The sequence below is a fragment of the Simochromis diagramma genome, unplaced genomic scaffold, assembly GCF_900408965.1.
Source record: "Simochromis diagramma unplaced genomic scaffold, fSimDia1.1 OVJJ01000293.1, whole genome shotgun sequence".
Taxonomy (NCBI): domain Eukaryota; kingdom Metazoa; phylum Chordata; class Actinopteri; order Cichliformes; family Cichlidae; genus Simochromis; species Simochromis diagramma.
Window position 1 is genome coordinate 7004799 of NW_024386801.1, and position 22691 is coordinate 7027489.

The following is a 22691-nucleotide window of genomic DNA, read 5'->3' on the forward strand; positions in this document are numbered from 1 at the left end:
TCTCTTTTAATACATCAGATTCTGCAAAAATGTCTTTATATTAAAGGATTACTCAACAGTCTCACAGAAACATGCACACACGCATGGAAACACATGCACATGCAAGGAGGCACACACACACATGCACACGCAGACACACACGCCTGCCACTGTATCCGCTGCACAGATGGTAAAGGCAGCAGCCCCTTCACACAGACAAAGGGAAGGTAATTCTCTCTGCAGGACGTGAACAGAGCTGGAGCTGGAAAAGAGCAGCACACATCAACACTCCCCTCCCTGTTTCCTCGTCTCAGCCCCAGGCCAACAAACATCACAGGAGTAAACTGACAACGTGTGTGTGAGTCTGTGTGTGCGCGCGACCGCTACTAAAATAGGCTTGAGGAGGAGAGACAGGAAAAATAAGAGAAGAGGGGAGCGAGGGAGAAAATGAGAGAGAGATAAAATGAAAAAGAGAGGGAGAGTGCAGAGAGGAGGGAGGTAATAAACAGGATTAGTGCTTATCTTTACAGCACTGTGCGTGTGTGTGTGTGTGCATGTGGCGTGCATGTGTGTGTGGGTTTGGTTTTTCCTTTGCCCGAGGACAGAGTGACTGACTCCAGCATTACCTTTGCCAATGTGTCTCCATCCCCAGGTATCTTTTCTCTCTGGACTCCCTTTGAATTGGGTGTGATAGTACATACAGTACATTGCATGACTTTGTGTGTGTGTGTGTGTGTGTGTGTGTGTGTGTGTGTGTGTGTGTGTGTGTGTGTGTGTCGATATGCATGTGCCCATATTTTTAAAAAAAGGAACTTTTGCTTTGCCTATAGTCTGCATACTTTGAGGGTGTGAGTTTTGTGTGTGTGTGTGTGTGTGCGCTTGTGTATTCGTGGACGCTGTTTTGCATGGCAGTTATGAACATACCATTGTACAGGATGTGTGTGTGTCTGTGCAGCTGCCTGAGGATAAAGACTGTACTCATCTTATTGTTGTCTCTACAGTTTGTATCCACTGTTTGAATTGCCAGTAAATCTCCCTGCAGAGAGTGTGTATGCACACATACATCTATGTGTAAGAGAGAGAAGGCTCAGAAGGTGGATTTAGTTGCTATTATAATGCTTGTCCAGCCGCGTAGCGCCATTGTATGTGACAGTGTTTCTGTTTGTAATCTCCTACCTGACCGCGGCTAACAGGCTGCTACAGCATCTCACTTTCACTGGATGGGGAAGGAGGAATACATTTAAATAATCAGGGGTTTGGGTTCATGGCTGATATTATGCCTCGCTGCTTTTGTAAATGAGCATCTGTGTGTGTGCGTGCGTGCCACTGGTTTGTGTGCGTGTGTTTATGTGCGAGCGGGTGCATCTGTTTTCAAAGACATCTGTGGATGTCTTGGTGGATTGCTCTTGTAGCAGTATCCCCAGCACTATTCCCTCCTTCACCAGAGATGAATAGACAGAGAAAGGGAGCAGGAGACGGAGACAAACGGTGCATGTGCTTGCGTGTTTGTGTGTGGCTGCGTCTGCATACAAATGTGTGTATGCTTGCGTGTGTGATGGATAGAGGGCTTTATGAGAGAGGAATAGGCTAATGACCGGGTCTCCAGAGGCAGTAAGATTCCTGGAGCTATTACCGCTGGAGTTCATAATGGCCTCTGTGCTTGGCCTCTTTTACACGCTGCTTAATGGGGGATCCAACAGTCCAACCGGCAAGTGTAACCCACCCGGAGAATACACGCCGCTGTGTGCAGTGACCCCGACAAACACACACACACAAACAAGCAGAACAGGCAGCCCATTTTCAATCAGGTTTGGATTCCCTTTCATGCACCTGCACGTGTATATTTTACAGTGTGTCGTCCTCCCGCCTTCCTTTTTTTCTTTTTCCCTGTCTTTTTCCTGCACACACACAGACACAGCTATACAACCTGTATAGGTCACAAAGGATGGAGGTGAGACACCCACCTCAGAGAAAACTGAGAGTGTCTGCTTGCAGTGCACAGCCAAACCATAAATCATGTCAGGCTACACTAGTCTCTGCACACGCGCACACATACAGACACACTCACTCCCCCTCTTTTCTCTTGTGTAGGTTTGAGTACAAGAGAGGGGGATTTGAGGATTATAGGGGAGCCTCACTTTTTCTTTTCTTTTCCATTGCTTCCTTTAGTACTTGTTGTTTCCATAGAGAGAAAAGTAGGGAAGTAGGGGGTGGCTAATCTGTGTGCATATGCATATGTGTTTATGTGTGCGTGTGTGTGTGTACAAATGAGTGTCTTTTCTGCACTTATGCAGGCTAGTGTGTGTGAGAGTCTTTCATCAGTGAATGGAAAGGGAAAGACTTGAAGGAGAAAGTCTATTCATTGAGGAAAACATCAAGGCTGTTTGGTGCTACTGTGTGTCTGGCATCTTAGAAATGCAAGAGGAAGACGAGAAGGAAGGAGAGAGAGAGAGAGAAAGAGAAAAGTGAGAGGGAGGAGAAGGATGGACAAGGTAGAAATCTGCACTCTGAAGCGCAAATTGATGCAAAACAGCTGTTAAATAGCTGCAAAGTGGAGCAGCTGCTTGGGAGACGAGGAGAGAGGGATGAGGAAATGAAGGGATGAATGATCAAGAAAGACGGAGACAGAGAGGCCCAGGGGAGATGTTGAAATATTAGACTAAATGAAGCTGGCTGAGCAAGCTTATAGCACATCATGATAGATGAATGGTATTAAACATGTTTAGGACTTGATACTTAACATAGCATATTTATAACTTCAGCAAATATTGTAGAAAATCAAAGTGAAGTGTATTAATGGTATTTTCGCTTCAAATAACCCATCCATCTATCTATCTATCTATCTGCTACATTACCTGTTTAACGTAACCACAAAGTTGACACAAAGCTTGTGAAAAATTAACCCACAGAGCACTTCACAGAAAAATGTTGTGGTGACAGCGATTCTACTAGAAACAAGCAGCACTTCCTCTGTTTTTTTTACACAAGCTGCTACAAGCCTCTTTGTCTCTGCTTTGTCACCTTTTGAAAAATAATCCTTGGCTGCATGGTTGAGGTCAGCGTACAGTCAGGTTGGAGCATCACTCAGAGTCCAGGGTGTCTTCCCAGACTTCCTTTGCAGATACTTGGAAACATTTGAATTTATGACACTTTGCATGTCTTTTGCTTAGCATTCATACATAACAAATCATAAAGTAGCCTTTAATATCCACTGCAATAAGACTTGTTGCAATTTAACTGCCTCCCTAAGCAGTATTTTTACATTATATCGGAATGGCTACTTTAAAGAAATAGTATACAAACGTAAATCAGTTAAAATGAGCCTGATAGTGATTCTCTGTATGGTGTGAGTGTGCAGTAACAGCAGGAGGAGCTGACTTGAACAGATCTGATTGTCTCCAGTGGACAGTAAACATGTCCGGGCTGTGAGGTATCAGCAGTCTGGGGCCACATCTTCCTTCCCTCCATCCCTCCATCTCTCCAGGGAGCATCAGAGGAGCAGGTGCTTGCCCTCCTCCTCCTCCTTACTTCCCCCTCCCATCTCATTCCCCGCCTCCCTCCCTCCCTCCTCCCCCCCCTCTCTCTCTGTGAGGACAGTTAATGAGTTGTCCTTCTCCTTCCTACATCTCCACATTGCTGAGTGTCGTACTGCTCTCTGTGAGATCAAGCCGAGCGGCAGAGCCGTCATTTATCCACACAAGGATGCGCGATAACCAAGGATTCTGTTTTCTTTAGAGTGGCGGTGAGTTGTGTGTTTTCTGCAGTTTCAGTACAAAAGTCTTTGTTTGCTCTGTTCTTACCTGGAGAAAGTGATGAGGTCTTTCATTTGAGCCTGTCTCTGTTGAGTTAACATTGCTTGGATGTTGTCTGCGGGGCTGAGCAGCTACTGACCCGACTTCTTTTACAGTATTTTATTTCTCTTTGTTGTAGCCATCAGTGCCTACACCGACTTCAAGGTGTTATATTTTCTCTTGCGTTAAAGCTTTGGTGTGTGTGTGTGTGTGTGTGTGTGTGTGGGTTAGGTTATATCCTGTTTGTTATTTTCCTTCGCCAACATAAGTCGGATAGTTAGAAGTGAAGAGTGAAACTGAAGTTATTTTTTAGTCATACCGCACTCAAAGGCTGAATAAGTTGAAAATATGTGATAGGGAAAACTGGTCCATCTTGACAGACAGCAGGTGCGAGCCACTTCTGGTTTCCTCTGTTAAAATACAAGCTTATAAAATCTTAAACTCTAATGCTGGGACCAAATATTGGAACCAAATAATCCCTAGTGTCACAAAGACACGTTAAAGGCTCAAAATTCAAAGACATTTAAAAGCTACTTAATATACTGTCCTGTTGGGAATCTCTAAATGCTCTTATTTTGAAGCCAGACCGATCCACTTCCTGCTCCGTGCGGTGAACTTGGGCGCAGCTGCAGGGTGGGTATTTAAAGGTGTTTGTGGTTCCTTGTTATGCGTCTTTCTTGCCAAACTTGTCAGTGATCAAACACTTGTGCTGTTTGCGCTGAGCAAACTTCATAGACAGGAAGACAGAGGGAAGCGCTCACACAGCAACAGCGGCGGTGTGGGACAGTTTCCCTCTGATAGTTCATCTCACAGCACCCACGGGAGACAGAAGAGTCGCTCTTTAATCCGGGACCTTTAACAGCGACTGTATTGTTTGGCTGAGATAGATGCCGCCGGGCGCATTAGCAGCAGTCAAGCGGATCCCCTTCGCTTTTGTGTGTGTACACAGCCCGCAGGTGGAGTTCAACACACACACACACACACACGCACGCACACACGTGCACGCGTGCGCTTCATGCACCATGTGCTGCTCCTGACCTGCCGTAGACCAGCTGCTCAGCAGGGGTGTTACTGAGTAAACCTCCAATCTCTTTAATTACCTCCTTCTCATATAGATACACTGCTCATGCTGCTCATACTATGGCTTCCCATTCACATCAGTGTTTCTGTGTAATCAGATTACAAAACCTACGCTGGTATTTTGTTGACTTGTTATTGTCATCATCATCATCATCATCATCATCATTATCATTATTATTATTATTATTATTATTATTACTATTATTATTTTAGATTTAGACTAAGTGGTGTGTCCTCTATGGGATGAGATGTTGTCATTTTGCAGGTTCAGCCTGTCGGTGCCAGCTGTGATTGGCTGCTTCTTCTGTGGCGTTCTTCGCCTTCAGTGCTGGTTAGTTGTGTTAGAATATTTTCTCATGATTGCACAAGCGTTTGAGTGCATAATCTGACCTGAGGGCTATCTGGTGTTGTTCTGTAGCTGAGCAAACAGTTGACTACATGAGCTGATATGAAGGGCAGGTGCTGATGGTAATAAATCAAGTGCCCCGGCCGTGCAGCTTTGGCCTAATCTGTATAGTGATAATAAGCAAGGAAATAATCCATAAGATCCATTCAGCTTAATTTACTCCCGGGCCAACAAGTGTCGACTTTGCTCTGATTTGCTGAACATCTTCACAGTTTGAATAATACTCTCTGGGCACCAACATGATTGTTTACTACAGCAACAGTTGTTTAGCAGGTGTGTCTTTGTGCACCTTTGTGCAATGAGACTGCGTGTGTGTGTGTTCTCTTCAACCCATCCCCCCTCCATCCTCCTCGTGTTTGCTCAGATGGTCGACGTCTAACCACGACAGTGTCGGCACCTGGTAAAACAGAGCGGGCCTCGGGCCAGAGGAGGAGTAACTGAGGCTGTCAACCGTCTGACACGACCCTCTGTGTCTGCACCTCTGCCACTGACGCTGAGCACATGAACACCTGACACACGCCGAGTTTAAAAAAAAAAAAAAAAAAGGCTGCAGGCAGGAGTCAGGCGCTCGCCAGGCGCCAAAATAAACTGAGACGGGAGTAAGATTGGTTTTCCTCAGATTGTTTTATTTTTTATTGTTTTTTTCCCATCATTTCTGTATCAGAGAGGTGAGACTGAGGCACAAGCTGTAGAAGAGATCGATGACACAGATGGGGGGGGAAAGCAGAAACGCAGCAGACGTGATGGGAGAAGCTGTCGAGTGAGTGGTAGGAGGCTGAAGAAGAGCTAGCGAGGGGGAAATGACAAGCAAAGAAACTATAGTATGGACAGATAGAGGAACGTGTGAGGCAGGAGAGCAGCCACTATTTATATCTTCTTTCTGTATGTGAAAGACAGTGACAAGAGGCTCGTAGACACACTGAGAAGAGGGGTTCACCCAAAGAGGAGCAATGCCTTGCAGCCAGAGGAAGGTGGAAGGGAAGGCCTTAGGTTCAAGAGGGAAAAGAAGAGGATATATAACCATGAGGCTTTTTTTTTACCCACTGGCAGCCCACATTTCAACTCTAAGCTGAGGTTCTGATAATTTATAGACCTTTCACTAACATCTTGACTCTGTTATTATTGCACAGTAAACATGGCTCTGCTCTGGCGGCCTCGCTGTAAAGCATAAAGCAGAGTAATGGCTGCTGCACTTCCCATACTTTCTTTGTTATTCATATACCTCTACGTGCTTCTAACAATCTGCCCTGGCGTGTTTTTGGATGCACTTCCCCTTTTGTGTGTGTGTGTGTGTGCATGCATTTGTTTTTTGTTTGCTGGAGGTGTCGGTTATTACAGTACGTGGTTTTTCTGCTCCACTTATCCCAGGACCATAAATGCGTGCTGGCTGTTTGGTCCCTAGGGGTCACATGCATACGTTTTGTGACGCACAGCTCCCGACTCCTGAGTCAGCTAATTGTGAATGTGCCTTCCTTTTCATGTACTCGCACAGACGGCCTGCATGTGTTTGACACCGTTTTTTGTTATTTTGTTTTTTAGTTCCTTTTTTTTTTTTTACATTCACGTTAACTTGTGACCCTTTCCTGTGTCGGGTGAGTGTGTGTGAGTTGCTGGAGTCGGGGAGAGTGTTCGTTGTTTATGGATTGTAAGGATGTGTTAAGTGTTTCTGTGCAAGCTGCAGAGTGACTGGAGCTAGTAAAGCCATTTAGCAGCCCCTGGAGTAACCCAGGAGACTGCTGTGTTGACGCCACTCTGACTGCTATTACAGACAAGTTTAAGAGGCTGTAAAACATTTGGCTACTTTTCCTCTCTCTCGTTCTCTCATTCTTCGTGTGTGTGTGTGTGTGTTGTGTTAGAGGAATTTGAACAAGTCTGCCAGCTATTGTAACAACGGCAGTAGCCACTGTTGTGATTACTATCAGCCGTAGGGGTCCAGATAATAACATCTTAGAGCTTAAATGTAGCATATTTAGTGTGTGTGTGTGTGTGTGTGTATATACACTTATTATTGGTCTGCTGTTGGGTAACAGTTTGTAAACAGCCAGTTTAATGTCTTAAATGTTAAAATAGTAGCTTGCACAAGAACACACACACATATGCGGTCATATACCAGTGTGATGGGAGTTAATAACTAGGTAGTATGTTACAACCCAACCTCTTCTTCCTCCTAATGACCAATCCCTGCTTGCACACACACTCTCTCTCACACACACACTGCTTTTTTTTTTTTTTTTAATGAGCTGACGGGGCAGAGCAGGACCTCCCCCGCTGTCCTCACAGTCCCCCCGAGTCGTGTGTGGTGTGTGTATGTGTGTGTGTGTGTGTGAGAGAGAGAGAAAGAGTAAAAGTGGAAGAGAGGGGCAGGGTAAAGGTGTTAAAGACGCAGGCCTCAACATGTCTGATATCTCTTGCATCATGCTGAGCAGGGTGGGATTCTGTATGTAGGTGTGTTTGTGTGCAGATGAATTTCCTGCAGTTTCCATTTTGGCAGCTGTGGGGAAGTCCTGCTAGTTTCTGCTTTTCGACAGGGTTTCTTAGGAGCTGAGGCGTCGCTGGTCACTTAGGTCAACGCTGAAAACGAAATGCACTGCAAAGAAATGTTGTACAGACTCTGACTTGTCACGGTGTGCCACAGCAGGTCAGAGGGTGCATTTAACTATCTCTAAAGCTCAAGAAAGGATTGAGTAAAAAAGTGCATTTTACAATCTGCGTGGTACAACTTGCTGTTGTAAAATTGTGTAAATTACATGCTATCAGTAGCGTCATGTCTACTGTACTAAGCTCACAGTTGAGCCCAAATACACAGACTCTGAGCAAGTAGCAACTGTAACAACAGGATTTTTTTTTCAAGTTCACCTATTGTGCTTTTTGTTATTATTTGCCTATTATATGTTCCAGTGGTCGATTCTCATTTAAAACATAGCCAAAGCTTCTAGTAATGCCAAACCGAAAGTTCAGGCCACCCTAAGTGCTTTGTTCAAGCTTTTTTTCTAGTTTTCCCTCAGTATGATGTCAATGAGAGCGGATATCCCTAATATGGTCATCTGCCAGTACAGTAGTCCCACCCACCTGCTGTTCAAACCTTCTGTTTATGAGGGGCAGCCAATGAGAAGAAAGTTGGCTTAATTAAAGAGAGGATGGTTTAAAGACCTGCATATTATCCATATTATTTCACGACAGGCTTAACAGTGATCATTAGGAGTAGATATGCATAACTGTGGGGGGTGCTGTAGCCAAGCCCATTCACACATGCGGCCGACTCAGAATCACCAGTTAACCCAACATGCAGGTCTTTGGGCGTTGGAGGCACTGAGAAACATGCAAACTCCACACAGAAAAGCTGACAGCCAGTGGATTTGAGCCTTGCTAATATGTTTATTTTTAATGTGATGTCAACATGTTTGCTTGATATCAGCGTGTGTGTCATAACTGTAATGATAATCTTGTTCGCAAACACACTCTATTCTTTTAAATGAATCTGCGTGGTTATCTGAAATGGACAGCGCACACAGGGTGAGGCCTATTGTTTGCTGATAATAATATGGTCTTTCGTATAGCACCATCCTCAGGCAAAAATTCCCATTTTCCTGCCTAAGGTTGTCTCTCCATTTCTTCTTCTTCCTCTTCTTACACCCAGCTGTTTTCTGATGCAGTGAGCAGTAGAGCCTCACGGCGCCTTTTAGTCATGTTTACTCAATCTGTCCTCTTTAAAAAAAAAAAAAAAAAAAAAGATTTCTAGAGGGAGTTAAAAAAAAAAAGCCTTAATTTGTATTTAGGGCTGTTGTGTGTTTCATATGTCAGCCCTCCCGCTGTCAGGAGCAGCAGTGGTCAGAGGTGAAGGGTTAAAGGTCACTGTAAACCCCACCACATAACCTCCTGCATCCCAGAGCAGACAGGACTGACTAACAGAGAGACAGAGTGATGGATGGAGGGTTAACACTACCCTGTACCTCACACACACACAGAGCTCAAATCACACACCCTCCCCTTCATCACCCTGCACCCTCCCTCCCTCCTCGTACTCATCCCCTTCCAGCCACCACGCCACCCTCCCATGAGTGCTAGCCAAAAGGAGGAAGGCTGAAGAATGAAGAGAGGAAAGAAAACGACAGAAAGCGCTGTCTGAGGAGGAGAGAGGGTCGGGTCGGTTGGTGGGGGGGTGGAGGGTGCGTCTGAGGAGAGAAAATGGATAAAAAAAAAGTGAGAGAAGAGAGGAGTAAAAGGTAGGCTGGAGAGGGAGGGGGGCAGTAGATGGCGAGAAGGAGGAGGAGGAAGAGGTGGAGGAGGTGGGAAGTGGATAGAAAAGAGGTCACGTGACCACGTAGCAGCTGCAAGGCTGAGAGGGGAGAGAGTGAAAGAGACTCGCATAGGAGCAGAAAGACGACAAGCAGGAGGAGAACAGTGAGCGGCAGGGTGAGTGCTTGCATGATTGAATTATGCGCATATGCACACGGCAGCCCGCGTGTCTGTGTGTTTGTGAACGACATGGATAAATATCAGAGGGAGAAACGTGTAAGAAAAGATTGTAGAAAGAAGGAAGAAAGAAAGCAAGAGACGGAGAGGAGATTATGTGTGTTGGCTTTTGTTAAATAAGCTCCAGTGTGCTGAGATAAACGGGAAAGAGTGGAGAGAAAGAGAGGGAGAGATGGGGAGGAAAGAGTGGAGAGAAAGAGGGGGAGGAAAGAGTGGACGAGTAGAGGGGAGAGGGAGGGAGAGAAGGAGTCGATAGAAACTGTCTTATCATCTCTCCCTTGACTGCTGGGCTCAGCAGGGACAGAGATGTAGACACACACACAGCCTGTCAGGATCTGAGCTTTTGCTCTCTTCATCTCTCTCGTTCCCTTTCTGTCTATCTGATTCACAGTTTCAAGTTCAATTTTCTTTAAGACGTGTAAATACATGTGTGACCGCAGACATGAAGAAATTAGGAGGAAGGACTGTATAGAAACAGGTTCTGTTAGAAAAGAGCGTGGCATGTCAGAAGCTACATGCATGTCAGTTGTATGCATCACACACTGTCTAGCTTTTTGTCAGCTTGCAGGGTCATAAAACCTGAAACAGCACATTTCTCTCTAATCTAGGCTTCTATGTTTGGGAGCATGTGCAAAGGAAACCTACCTAGAGTTAACCTCTAACCAGCTCTCGTTTTTTTTTTTTTTTTTTTAAATTATCTCTTTCAATCTTAACCGAGTTTAAATCTGTTTTAATGCTCCTACATACTTTTTTTAATCACTCTGCTGTTTTCCCCTGTTTTGGAATCTGTAAGTCTGAGATTTCCAAGCTCTGAAATCCACCGTTTACTTTATTCTTCCACTTTATCAAAGTTGTCAGTGTGACGAGCGGCGCGTTCAATAATGGTGTTCATTGTGTTCATATGAATTTTTCATGAGTGTGTTTACTGCTTTGGCCCTTTTGTTTGCTCTTTTTGTGGTTTTATGTGTCTGTGTGAGTGTTCTAAAGGTGTTCGTGTGATTGTGTGTTGTGGTGGTAATGAGGTCAGTGCTGTAGCAGCCAGGGTGGGTGGAGGGGTGCTGGCTAATTCCAGCTGTAATTAACATTAGTGGGTCAGTAAGAGGGTAGAGGGTGAAGACAAAGGTTACCCTACTTGTGTTTGTTCTCGGTGTGTTCTCTGTCCAGTAGATCGATGGACGCTCTGTGTGTGTTTCTGTTTTCTGCATGTATGTGTGTACATGATTGCATGCACCACAAGGGTGTAAAAGCGCAGTGTGGTTTGTGTGTAGACGCCCCTGCGGTCTTAAGATGTGTTGGGTGGCTCCCTTGAGGAAACGGACATGTGTGCACTCATGTGTGTGATTTGCTATTAGGGTCACCGCTCTCCTGCCTCCACACTGTCTCTAGTGGAGCTGACCCCCACGTATGCACTCCCTATCATCCCCAGACACACACAAACACACACTTGTCAGTTGAGTTTTGTTGATTCAGAATGACTCTGGTACCAGCTGTGTTCAGAAATCTTTTTTTAGGCAGGAAGTTAGCCGAGTGCAACGCTGAGCGAGGCCTTCGCTTAATCAAATCAATAATAAAGTTCCTCGCATCTTTTCTTTCCGCTCTCGCCAGGTATGAACCATGAGTCCAATAAGTCACCATCATTAGGAATGATCTCCACGGCGAGTCGCACCACGGCTACAGTCAGTCCCCTCAGTCCACTAACCAATGGGAACGCAGTTGCCCAGTCTGCAAACTCTGGATTCGCTGCTGCCCTTCGTAAACTGGCCAAACAGGCAGAGGACCCCAGAGGTGAGCACTGGTTTAACCACCCTGCACACACCCAAACACAGCTCCAGCTGCCTCAAGCCCTGGAGAGCTAACGTATTTTTGAGCACACACACACACAAACACACAAACAGACTCCTCTTTGTGTGTCACACCCAGTCCAACCTTTACTGCTGGTGTCAGGTTTGTACAAAATCCTGTTGACTTTCCTTGTTTCTCTCTCCTCTGTGGAATACTTCAGCTTTTGCATGGAGAAATGGGAATCTTTGTTTGCACCCGGACACTTTAGCAGGGCGTAGGAGAGTGGGTAATCTTACGGGTGATGGTAGATTTTAATTTGTTGCCTCTGGACAGAGCTAGGAAAGCTCTGTCCTTATTCTTCCAGTTATTATGTTAAGCTAAGCTAACTGACTGCTATAGCTTCGTATTTAGACTACAGACACGACGGCGGTATCAATCTTTTATGTAATGGGGGAGAAAAAAGCGGTTTCTTGAAGACAGGAACACAATGTTAATGAATGAAAATTGGACAGCGTATTGAAACACAGTGCCAGTAAAAGTGAAAGTAGATCCTTTCAGAGTATGGTTGTATTTTGTGAATTATTGTGAAATGTTTGGCTGCCTGGTAGCTATTTGGTTGTGTGTGTGTGTGTGTGTGTGTGTCCTCACTCAGCTCACTGCTGTCCTAATGAAGGTGCTGGATAAGAGCTGACCTATCCTGACCTCTCCCTCTCTGTCTCTTCCTTCCTTCGTTTCCATTCATCTCCTAATAATGAGAATCTAATTACAGCCAATTATAACAAGCTCCCTCTCCCCTTCTCTCTCTCTCTCTTTCTGTGTCCCCGACTCTCCATCACTATCTCATTTTCTCTACCTGCAGCTCTACATGAACTCATTGGTTCCTACCTTCTCTGTCTCATTATTTCCTGCTTGTTTCCGAGTGTGTTTGTTTGTGTGCATGTGTATGTGTTTCTCAGAAATATGGAGTAATGCCAGAGTGAATGTTACGGGCAGCACGCACACACTCCCTTTATCACACCTCCCCTTTGGTGTCACACCCCAGCCTCTTTTTAACACAGTCATTTATGACATGCTTCCTTCGCTCTTTTTACAGCAGTTTTTTTTTTTTTGGTGCGTGTTCGTAATTGTCACACACCTACTTTCATCTCGTACCCTTTTCCTTCCGGTATCATTATTACACTTTCCTTTGTTTCTGTCACATTTTTTTGAAAGCTTTTTATCAAAAATGACTGAAACAGTGTTTAGTTCGTCACGTTGACAAAAAAATAGAAAAAGTTATGTGCCACGGGGAGATTATTTGATCGTGAAATCTTTTTAATCTGATCAGATGCTGTTTGCTGTCATTCATTCCTCTTTCTCTCCTTTCCTCAGGTTCTGCCCTCAGCGGTGAATCGTCTCCCGTCTCTTCCCCGGCCACCAGCCACAGCTCGCCGGTTACCACCCCTAAGCGGGGCTCTTTAGGGCCCCTCCTGGGCCAGAACAGGGGCCGCAGTGTCCCCAGCACACCTCCAGTAGTCACCATTGCCCCCACAAAGACAAGCAACGGCCTGTGGAGGGCCGACGGAAGACAGGTAAGACGTGCCATTCATCACGCTGTCACACCTCTGGGTGTTTCGCGCCAGTCTGAGACAAAATGTCTGCTGTTTTCTCTCTGTGCATCTGTACCTTTTGTTCCCCTGTCACGCCGGTCTCCTCTTTTCTCTCGGCCCTTCCTCGTCTCTCTCTCGTGTTCTCTCAGTACAGATGAGTGGTCTGTCGCTCTCAGTCTCCTTTATCTGTCCTGCTGCTGCTGCTGCTCCCTCCATTAAAGAAATAGTCCCAGTGCTTATCAACATCCAACTGTCAAAACCAGCCGTCCAAGCGTTGCTTTCTTCATTTACCCCATCCTGCCTTTCTCTGTGTTGTCTTATGCTTTCATTTTCATGCTTCCAGCCAACCTCTTCCTTGCTGTTCTGCGTCTTTTTCAGCAACACATTAAGTGTTTGTCTAAAAAATACACACACAGTGGCGGCTGCAGAGACTGGCACTTTTTGTCTTCAGCTTCCTGCAGAGTGTGTGTGTGTGTACTTGACCCTTCACCACAAAAGGCTTAGGATGTGAAGGGGGACCTGCGCGTGTGTGTGTGTGTGTGTGTGTGTGCGTGTGTGTGTGTGTGTGTGTGAATTTAAGCTGTGGCAAGTAACCAGGCCCCTCAAACAATGCAGAGGTTAGCCCCCACAGTAGCCACTTCCCCCTGGATCAGAGCTGCCTTTCTCCCCCTTCACAAAGACCACTCTGTGGCCCAGCCTGCCTGGGGCTCTTATTCAGACATTCAGAGAGAATCGAGGAGGGAGGGAGGCAGGGAAAAAAATGGAGAATAGGATGTTAAGAAAGGAAGGGAGGGAGTGTAAGAATGAGCGGGAGAGCAGAGCTGTGTGTTAATTCAGTGTTTGTCCGTACTGTGCGGACAGAGCAAAGGACCGTTTAACCAAAAGAAGCAAGTTTTATTGCCGGGTCTGTGAAGGCCATTGGCTGTCTGTGAGGTCAGAGGTCAAGGAATGCGATGGCTGCTCTCCAGACCGTCCATGTGTTGCCTCCCTGTCTCGTTTTGACCTAGTGAGGATTTCTGGGAGATAGCAAAGGAAAGCTTCTTCATCCCTGGTTTGAATCTGCTTTCCATGAGTGGCATATACAAAACTATTCAAACGTATTCAAAACACGAGTATTATACTGCAAATCAAGTGTTGTACTAAACTAAGGTAGCAGATTGGGTGTTGCTGAGAGAGGTCATTTGTTTGTGGTTTGTCTGTGGTCACCCTGACCTGTACTGCTGTCTGTTGCTGTAGCAACAAGATATGACACATTAGTGTAAATGTATGTCTTTTTCTCATTAACATACTTTGCTAAACGGTTCCAGACAGCTGTTTCTTATTTAGAATCAGTGTCTGGTGGTCTTTTGGCTTCTTGGTTGGTTGGTTAGTCAGTCGGTGGCTCCGTCACACCAAAAATATCGCAGCACTTTTTCATTTTCAGTTCCTGGTTTTACTTTGTTTTAATATCTGTTAATCGCTAACTGCAAGCATGCAAACAAACGGTTAGATCAGCTTAATCAATGCTGTAGACTATGAGTCTTTTCATTTTCTTTTTTTGCCTTACAGTTTGGAGCATAGACTGTATATGAAAATGGGAACAAACGTAAAGTCATGGATTAATTCGCCAATATTAGTTTTGGAGTCTTCATTATAGAAGAGTTTCGTGATTTTTGGAGCTAGAAGTGATATTTGGCAGCTAATGTTTACAAGCTACAGTAGAAACTATATAAGTGCAACACATATATTGATGCCTACTAGTAAGTGCTAAGCATAAAACATAAACATTAAAGTTTAGAACACAGAAGATCAGTTCAGCTCAGTACAGCTGGCTACAGTGACCACACCTTTTTCTTATAGCAGGCTGCAAACACGTTTGCCTGCTGCATTTTAGTATGGAAATTATATAAAGACTGTAAAGACTGACTTCCTTTTGGAGCACAAACAGTATAAACCATGGATGCCACCAGATGGCGATAGCTGTGTTTGCAAAGAGACATAAGTCCTACAGAAATCAAAGGAAAAACCAGTCCCTGTCTTGACCTCTGTAAACACTTTGCTGCTAAGATTATGAGCTTAACCACAAGTTTTGGGTCATGCTGAACAAAACATTAAGTCTGTTTTAAATTTATTTTAAAATTCAGGATTATCTGTTCCATATTACCTCAATGGAGCACTTTGCTTTTGGTCTCCAGGCTGACTTGTAGTTCCTAAGATATTTAAAAGTAGAATGGGAGGCAGAGCCGTCAGATTTCAGGCCTCTCTTCTATGGAGCCAGCTCCCAGTTTAGACGTGGGAGACAAATGCCCTCTTACTTTTGAGATTGGGCTTAAAACTTTCATTTTTTATAAAGCTTATAGTTACAGCTGGATCACTCACATCGTTTTGTCTCTCTGTGCTTATACACCACTCTGCATTTAATCATCCTTTATTATTAATCTCTGGATCTCTTCCACAGTGTCTTTTGTCTAGTCTCCTTCCCCTCACCACCACAGAGTCCTAGCAGATTGGGATAAGACTGCACAATCATTCACTAACTAATTGTGAATCACAGGTCCTTAAACAAGGACCGTGCAGTTTCACAGTCAGACCCGCCCTGGTGAAGCAGAAACCCTCCACCCGAGGTTCTGAAACAGGACTTTAGAAACCAGTGGGCGACATCAGAGAAGCTACATCCATCTCTTACACTGTCTATGGTTTGGAGCCAACCTCAAGTGGCCATTTGGTGAATTGCAGCTACTAGACTACTTCAGTATTGGCTTCATTTCTCAGATCCTTGAGCGCTGCTTGGTTTGAACAGAATGAAGAACAATGCCGCATGACATACCAGACAAAGTGGGAGAGAGCCTTGGATACAGGCATGGGGTACTTGTTTCTTAATGCGTGTTTATATGCAGGTTTGGCAAAAAAAAGGCCTATTTGGTCATGGTGGTGATTTTGAGCAATCGAGGATCAAATGCAGTGTTGTGGTGGCCAAATCATCTGAGTGAGAAGCTCAGAGAGGGAGTGGGTGATGAAGGATGGAGCAGTTGGCTAGATATTGGGATCATCTTTCCACTTTGATCTTGACCTGTTATGACATATCAGACCCACTTTTCCACTCCGCTGAGCCTCTGGCTGCAGCTCAGAGGTTTTTACGCAATCACTCCATCTTATTTCTCACTCGTCTTTTTCCAGAACTCCTCTACTCTGTTTGAATGTAGCGCGTGCACACTCACACAGACACACACTGGGGAAAAATAAAAATAAAAATCACACCAATAGACATAGTAAAGTCTGCTCTCACACTTTCTGTATGTCTTTGTCAGGTGGAGCCGAGTGTTCAGGGTCTCAGCAGGGAGCGGGTGGGAGCTGAGAACCCCCAGCCACAGCAGGATAAGAGGACTCCTCCCATCTCTTCACCTCACCCCCTAGCTCACTCCTTTGGCCTCACACCAAGCAGCATCATGCAAGACCCCCGAATGCAGAGCATTAGGTAAGTGTGGCACGTGCATACTGCGTAGCTGTGCAGAAAAGTCTGCGTGCAGAATTCATTCTTAAAATTATCCTCTGAATATGTTCTGCAGTTTGCCGGGGCAGATGCACCCCGTAGTGCCCTCAGGTGCCGTTCCAGAGGAGTACCTGAGAGCACTCCGGCCGTTCGCCACCTCAGATGACCTCCGTCTGAGCTCTCTGCCCCTGAGCCTCGACCCGGCCGCTGCAGCCCACGCCGCCGTCGCCGCTTACTATCATCCAGCCTACTTGCACCACCCTCTGTCTTTACCGAGGTAACAGAAACCCACACAGCTGCCATTTATCTTTTTTTAGGTTAATGCCTGTGATCTGCATTCTTCTTTATAGCCACCAGGGGGCTCCTTGGGTTTCAATGAGAAATGTAGCTGGAGTCAGGGGCTCCCCAAATTGATGACTTCACTTAATCTTTTCTGATTAGTCTATAGCATAATCACTAGTCTTAATGGATACAACATGATGATCATTTTGTAAGTAATCTAAATAGCAGGGTGTGTGTTACAGTGCAATTGACAAGTTATCAATCTAGCTTTGGGACTGCAATATTCCTCGTTTTCTCAACCCAATCTTCTCCTCTGGTTTTAAAACACGACGCTGAATTCACTTTACTAACCAGTAGGCATTATCATTGTGGCTATTCCAATTTTTTATTTACAGTCTTTTTATATAGCATGCTGGAATAAAGCAGGAAGTGTGCAGTGTCCACTATAGCTCACCGGGTTGAGGTGGCGCCCCATAACAAAAAGCTAAAGTCCTTGCTGCAGGGGCCTGGGTTCCGACCTCTATTCTCTCCATGCTTTTACTGCTTCTTCTGCACAGTCCTGTCAAATAAAAGTCAAAATGTTAAAAATAAAAAAAAACCCACATCCTTTAATCTATTCTGCACTCACTTATCAGATAACCATCAGCTCCTCGGTGGCAGATATATTCTGACTCATTTTTTGATTTTTTTCTGCCACAGGATGGAGGAGTCTCTGTGTCTTTCTGCACTGCGATCACAGTTCTACTCTGTGCCTGCAGGGGGTGCCTTCCCTCCACTGCACCCCTCTGCCCTCCACTTACACCTGCCTGGAGGCCGCTACCCTGCAGACCTAAACCACACAGCCTTATCTGAGAGGTAGCACTTTGTTTGTTTCTTCCTTTCCTTCTTTCTTTCTTTCTTCACTGTCTGCAGAGCTGTGTAATCTCTCTGCAGGGTAGGCACAGGTTGCTGACTGTGTGATATTTTTAGCACACACCCCACAGTGCCTCCTATACACTTATCACACACACTGCCCTTCACACACACTGTACGCCCACAGACATGCATATGCAAGCCAGCGCTTACATAAAATCGCACACACATAACGAAGTATTTTTTTTATTTTTTAAGTCCCTCTGTGTGTCTCTATTTTCTTTCAGCGCTTTGAGCTGCTTTCTCAGTTTGACAATACTCATTGTTTTCCTGTGGCATAATGCACAGGGGAAATGTTTGTGTTTGAAATGGATGGCATTCATCATCTGGTTCTGTAATGGCTCCTGCATATCTTGTAGGTTTGTTTGTGTGCTATTGATTGCTTGTGCGTGTGTGTGTGTGTGTGTGTGTGTCATTTTCCTGTGGATACCTATTAAGTGTTCATCTGCTCTTGCTCAGTCATGCTGTGTATGGATTATTTTCCTCGTGGTAAATGGAGAGAGTGTGTGTGTGTGTGTGTTCTTCTGCAGCTGCGTGTGTGTGTATGTTTTAGTAGAAATGTTTGTGCGAGGTTCACCAGTGTGTGGTTAATATCTGCCTCATGTTGGGTGTTGCATCTCTCACCTTCTCCCTTTTTGTGTGTGTGTGTGTCTGTGTCTGTGTGTACGCATACTTGTCAACCTCCCCCACAGGCTACAGATGGAGAACGAGCTCCGCCAGCGAGAGAGAGAGCAAGAGCGTGAACGAGAGAAAGAGAGAGAGCGAGAGGCCGGGCTGGAACGAGAGCGGGAAAGAGAGAGGGAGCGAGAGGAGGAGAGGGAGCGTGAGAGAGAGCTGGAAAGACAGAAGGAGAGGCAGAGGGAGAGACAGCAGCAGATGGTCAGAGCGGCGGAGGGCCACTACCTGGCTGAGCTGCATGCTCGGAGGGCACCACCGGAGGACAGGGCCAGGCCAGGAGAAAGGCTGACCCCGAACAGACTGGGTACCTACACACAAACACGCGTGTACATGTATGTGCGCTCGCCTGCAGGTGCATGCTCAAGCATGTATACAGAGTTTTAGAAACTGATTTATTTATTTATTTTTTACTTAATTTCAGTTAAAATACCCGAGTAGTCTGTTCTGAGTATAGCTGACTCATTATGACTCATTATTATCGAGAAAGAAGACAGAAGCTCACAACACTGCTGGTTTTGATCTGCAGTAGTTTAAATTTTTAACACTTGTGTTGCTTAAATAAAGTGTCTGCCCAACACTTTGGACCTGAGCCACATATCCTGACAGCTACTGGCCAGATTGCAATGAAATCTGTTAGAAACATTTATACCCCAAAGGGGAATTTCTAATGACTTCGGTGAACTTGCTGACTTCTCAAGTTGTTGAAATAAAACTATCAAAAGGATGCGGTAAATTGTTTAAAGTACAAGCAGACTGACATATAAATTAGCACACTTGTGGTTGAAACCTTTACATTTTATTCTCTCTTCAAGCTCTCGCTCTTTGGCTAAAAATCTCAGCTCTGCACACAGTCTGTCTCATTTTTTTAACCTCTGTGAACACATTCTGCACGTAATACTATAACTTAAAAGGGCAATGGGAGCAGATCCTAAAATAAGGCTTCCTGCAGTGGAAAATGGACTAATATGTCCAGTTATACTTATCAAACTGAAGGACTTAGAAATAAAGACTGCATCAAATAAAGGCCCGTTACTTTGTGCTGTTGAAGTAAATAAACATCCTGATATATCAGCGTAGCACATAACACATGCACTTTCCATAACTCCACAGTTTCTCCAGATAAATCCAAGGACTCCGAACACCCAGGTTTTTCAGCACCTAAGCCTCTGCAGCCTAGCATTCACTCCTCCAGGGGCTCTGTGCCATACCCAGTGCCCAGCTTGTTGCCTTCTCACCTGGGGAAACATCATGCTGGTGCTGTTGGTGGGATCCATGGAGCTCTTTCCGCCAGCATGATGAGTCAGAGAGCCAGCGAGGAGGCGTGGTTAACACGACAGCGAGCACAAGGACAGGACAGGGAGCTTGGCCTCAGGTCACCGGGGAAAGGGGTGGAACCGAGGAGAGACGGCAGCCGGTGAGAATTAGCTGCTTCTTCTTTTGAATACAATTTGTATCCCTTTTGAAACACCATGCACTCTTTATTAGGTCCAGAATTTGAATAAAAAAGGTTCTTTCTGTTCTTCTAAGCAGTACCGGTTCAGTCTATCACAACCCAGGCAGCAAAGATGTCGCAGCCTGCCTCGGCGCTCCACCGCCGCTAATCTCCCCAAAAGCTCCTCATCAACCTCCTGCCCCTGCCACTACACTGTGGAACCCAGCTTCTCTTGTTGACGCACCTGCAGACTCCCGCAGAAAACTAAACGCCCCAACGCCACCGAGTCGACCGCCACCGGGATTGACCAGAGCCGAGAGACCGCCTGCGGCATGGGGGGAGAGGCTGGAAGAGGGCAACAGGAGGATGGCAAAAAGCCCAGAAAGGTTCGCCTCACTCAGGGGAGCAAGTTTACAGGAGTGCTGGAACAAGAGTGAGCAGGACAGAGCCATCCAGAGCCTCTACCACCGGCATCACATCAATAACCTCCACCAGCGATCCTTTATGCCTCCGTCTATCTCCAGTGGAGCCTGCACTGACCAAGTGGGACGGTGCCAGGCTGCTTCTCCGCCAGCGGTAAGGGAGCGACCGCATCAGGTGCCTGACAGCATGATGGTGTACGATGAGGTTCTCCAGCAGCATCGCAGGCTGCTCAGCAAACTCGACCTGGAAGAGAAGAGGAGGAAAGAGGCCAAAGAAGGAGGTGAGAGGAATAAAACAGAAAGCAGCAGGAGGTGGAGATGGAAGACTAAAGGGAACTGCAGATCAGGTCATTACTGATGCACAGGTCTGCAATTGTTTTAATAATGCTCTGCCTTTACCAGGTTATTACTATGACCTGGATGAGTCATATGATGAGAGCGATGAGGAGGAGGTGAAAGCTCATCTGAGAAGAGTGACAGAACAGCCCCCACTCAAGCTGGACACGTCTTCAGAGGTGCGAAAACACACACAGTCACATATGCATTCATCACAGGTATTAAGTTTTTTGGGAGTTTTTTTTCCCTTTTGTCTGATTGATCTTTCTCCAAAGAAAGTGGATTTTCTGCGTGTGTGTGGTCTTACTACGCTGACCCATCGCGATGATCTTCTGGCTCAGAAGAGGAGGAAGAGGAGGAGGATGATGAAAGAGCGCAGCGTCTCTCCTCCGGCTGTGCAGGGCAAGAAAAAGGCCTGCTCATCTTCAACATCTTCAACACCCACAACTCCCTTAACTACTCCGTACTCTGCCGAGCAGATGGACTGCACCCCCGAACTGGAGAAGAAAAAAGACTTCCTCCTTATGTTCAACCTCTCGCACGTCAGCCCACAGCAGAGGAGAGGTAACAACCTGTTTGGTATCCACACACACATCCTACGTGCTACTCTGCTTTCTTCAGAGTTGCTCTGGTGATTCCCCGTGGAGGGGGAAAAAAAATGAAGCATGTGAGAAGAAAATAAAGTTAGGAAGAATCTGAAGGCTGGAGTGGGATTTTCTGATTTGTCCAGCAAGAGTAGATTTGAGCCCACATCCAGGGAAAACATGGTACTGCTTCAGAATGTGTGAAATCTGTTTAAAAGGTCATTATTTTATGAAACTGGATAAACTGCAGATGTATAATGGAAAAAACTGGCAAAACTAAATATGTAGAAAAATATCTTCAAGTACACTTTTGGGTGGCTGCTATATCAGGTAAACCTATTAAACTACCTGTTAACGAAAATCAACCAATCGCGTGGCATTAGCTTAGAGCAGGGGTCCGCAATCCCAGTCCGCGAGGACCAGTGCCCCTGCAGGTTTTAGATCTCACCCTGGGTCAACACACTTGAATCACATGATTAGTTCACTACCAGCCCCCTGGAGAACTTCAAGACATGTTGAGGAGGTAATTTATCCATTTAAATCAGCTGTGATGGATCAAGGACACATCTAAAACCTGCAGGGACACCGGCCCTCGTGGACTGGGATTGGGGACCCCTGGCTTAGAGCATTTAGGCGTGTAGACATGGTCGTGATGACCTGCTGAAGTTTAAACTGAGCATTGGAAAGAGAAGAACGTTCATTTTAGCGACTTGAACAAGGCATGGTTGTCAGGGTACTCCAGAATTTGAGGATCGTCTGGGATTTTCCCACACAGCCATCTTTACGGTTTATAAACACTGGTCCAAAAAAGATAAGATATCAGTAAGCATTAGTTCTTTGGGTGAAAATGACCTGAAAATGAAGTGCTGATGTCAGGAACAACAAAAAGTGCAACTATAGTATGCAGAAGAGCAAAATGCATGAAATCGTGAAGCAGATTTGCTACAAAAGCAGTTATTAATCAGAAAAACTTGGTCCTAAGAAAGTGGCATTGGCATGTATAAGGAGTACAATAGAAAAATCTTGGGGTTTTAAAATAACATGAAGGTGACCACAAGTCCATACCGTCTGCAGTAGTCACTGAAAACAGATGGTGACTCTGGCTGTACGTTTGGGGTTCTTGTCATGCTGCAGGATGAATGAGGACCAATAAGATGCCTCTCTGATGGCAGAATGCAATGAATGAGAAATTTTCCATTGCTCTCTCAAGTTTTTATATTAAAAGTTAGAAATATTATTATGCAAAGACTGCCTAAGAAGTGTTAAATATTCTTAGAGCTCTTTGTTTTTCACACTGGCTGTGTTTTTATTTTATTTTACCCCTCTGTTAAAAAGAATCTCATAACTACAATCTGAAAATTGGATTTTCAAATACCAGCGTAAACTCTCTGTTGTTAAATGATTATTACTTGCTTGCAGGGACACTGTTGTATAATCAGCAGCTCACTTGCACTCTCTTTTAAAGTTTTTCCTCTT

General features: G+C 45.3%; 1 protein-coding gene across 7 annotated transcripts in view; it reads left to right on the top strand.

Moving 5' to 3' along the window:
• LOC120729671 (genetic suppressor element 1-like) overlaps positions 1-22691 on the top strand; it is a 39488-nt gene that overhangs the window by 9935 nt on the left and 6862 nt on the right. Inside the window, exons 1-11 of one of the 7 annotated variants that reach the window (XM_040025434.1) lie at positions 3574-3721; positions 11335-11514; positions 12883-13082; positions 16388-16554; positions 16646-16846; positions 17551-17706; positions 18456-18745; positions 19552-19855; positions 19969-20576; positions 20698-20810; positions 20907-21195. In XM_040025434.1, the coding sequence (XP_039881368.1) occupies positions 11337-11514; positions 12883-13082; positions 16388-16554; positions 16646-16846; positions 17551-17706; positions 18456-18745; positions 19552-19855; positions 19969-20576; positions 20698-20810; positions 20907-21195 (2506 nt within the window). In that variant the 5' untranslated portion in view covers positions 3574-3721; positions 11335-11336. The other 6 variants (XM_040025436.1, XM_040025438.1, XM_040025439.1 and 3 more) reach the window with 6 other exon arrangements.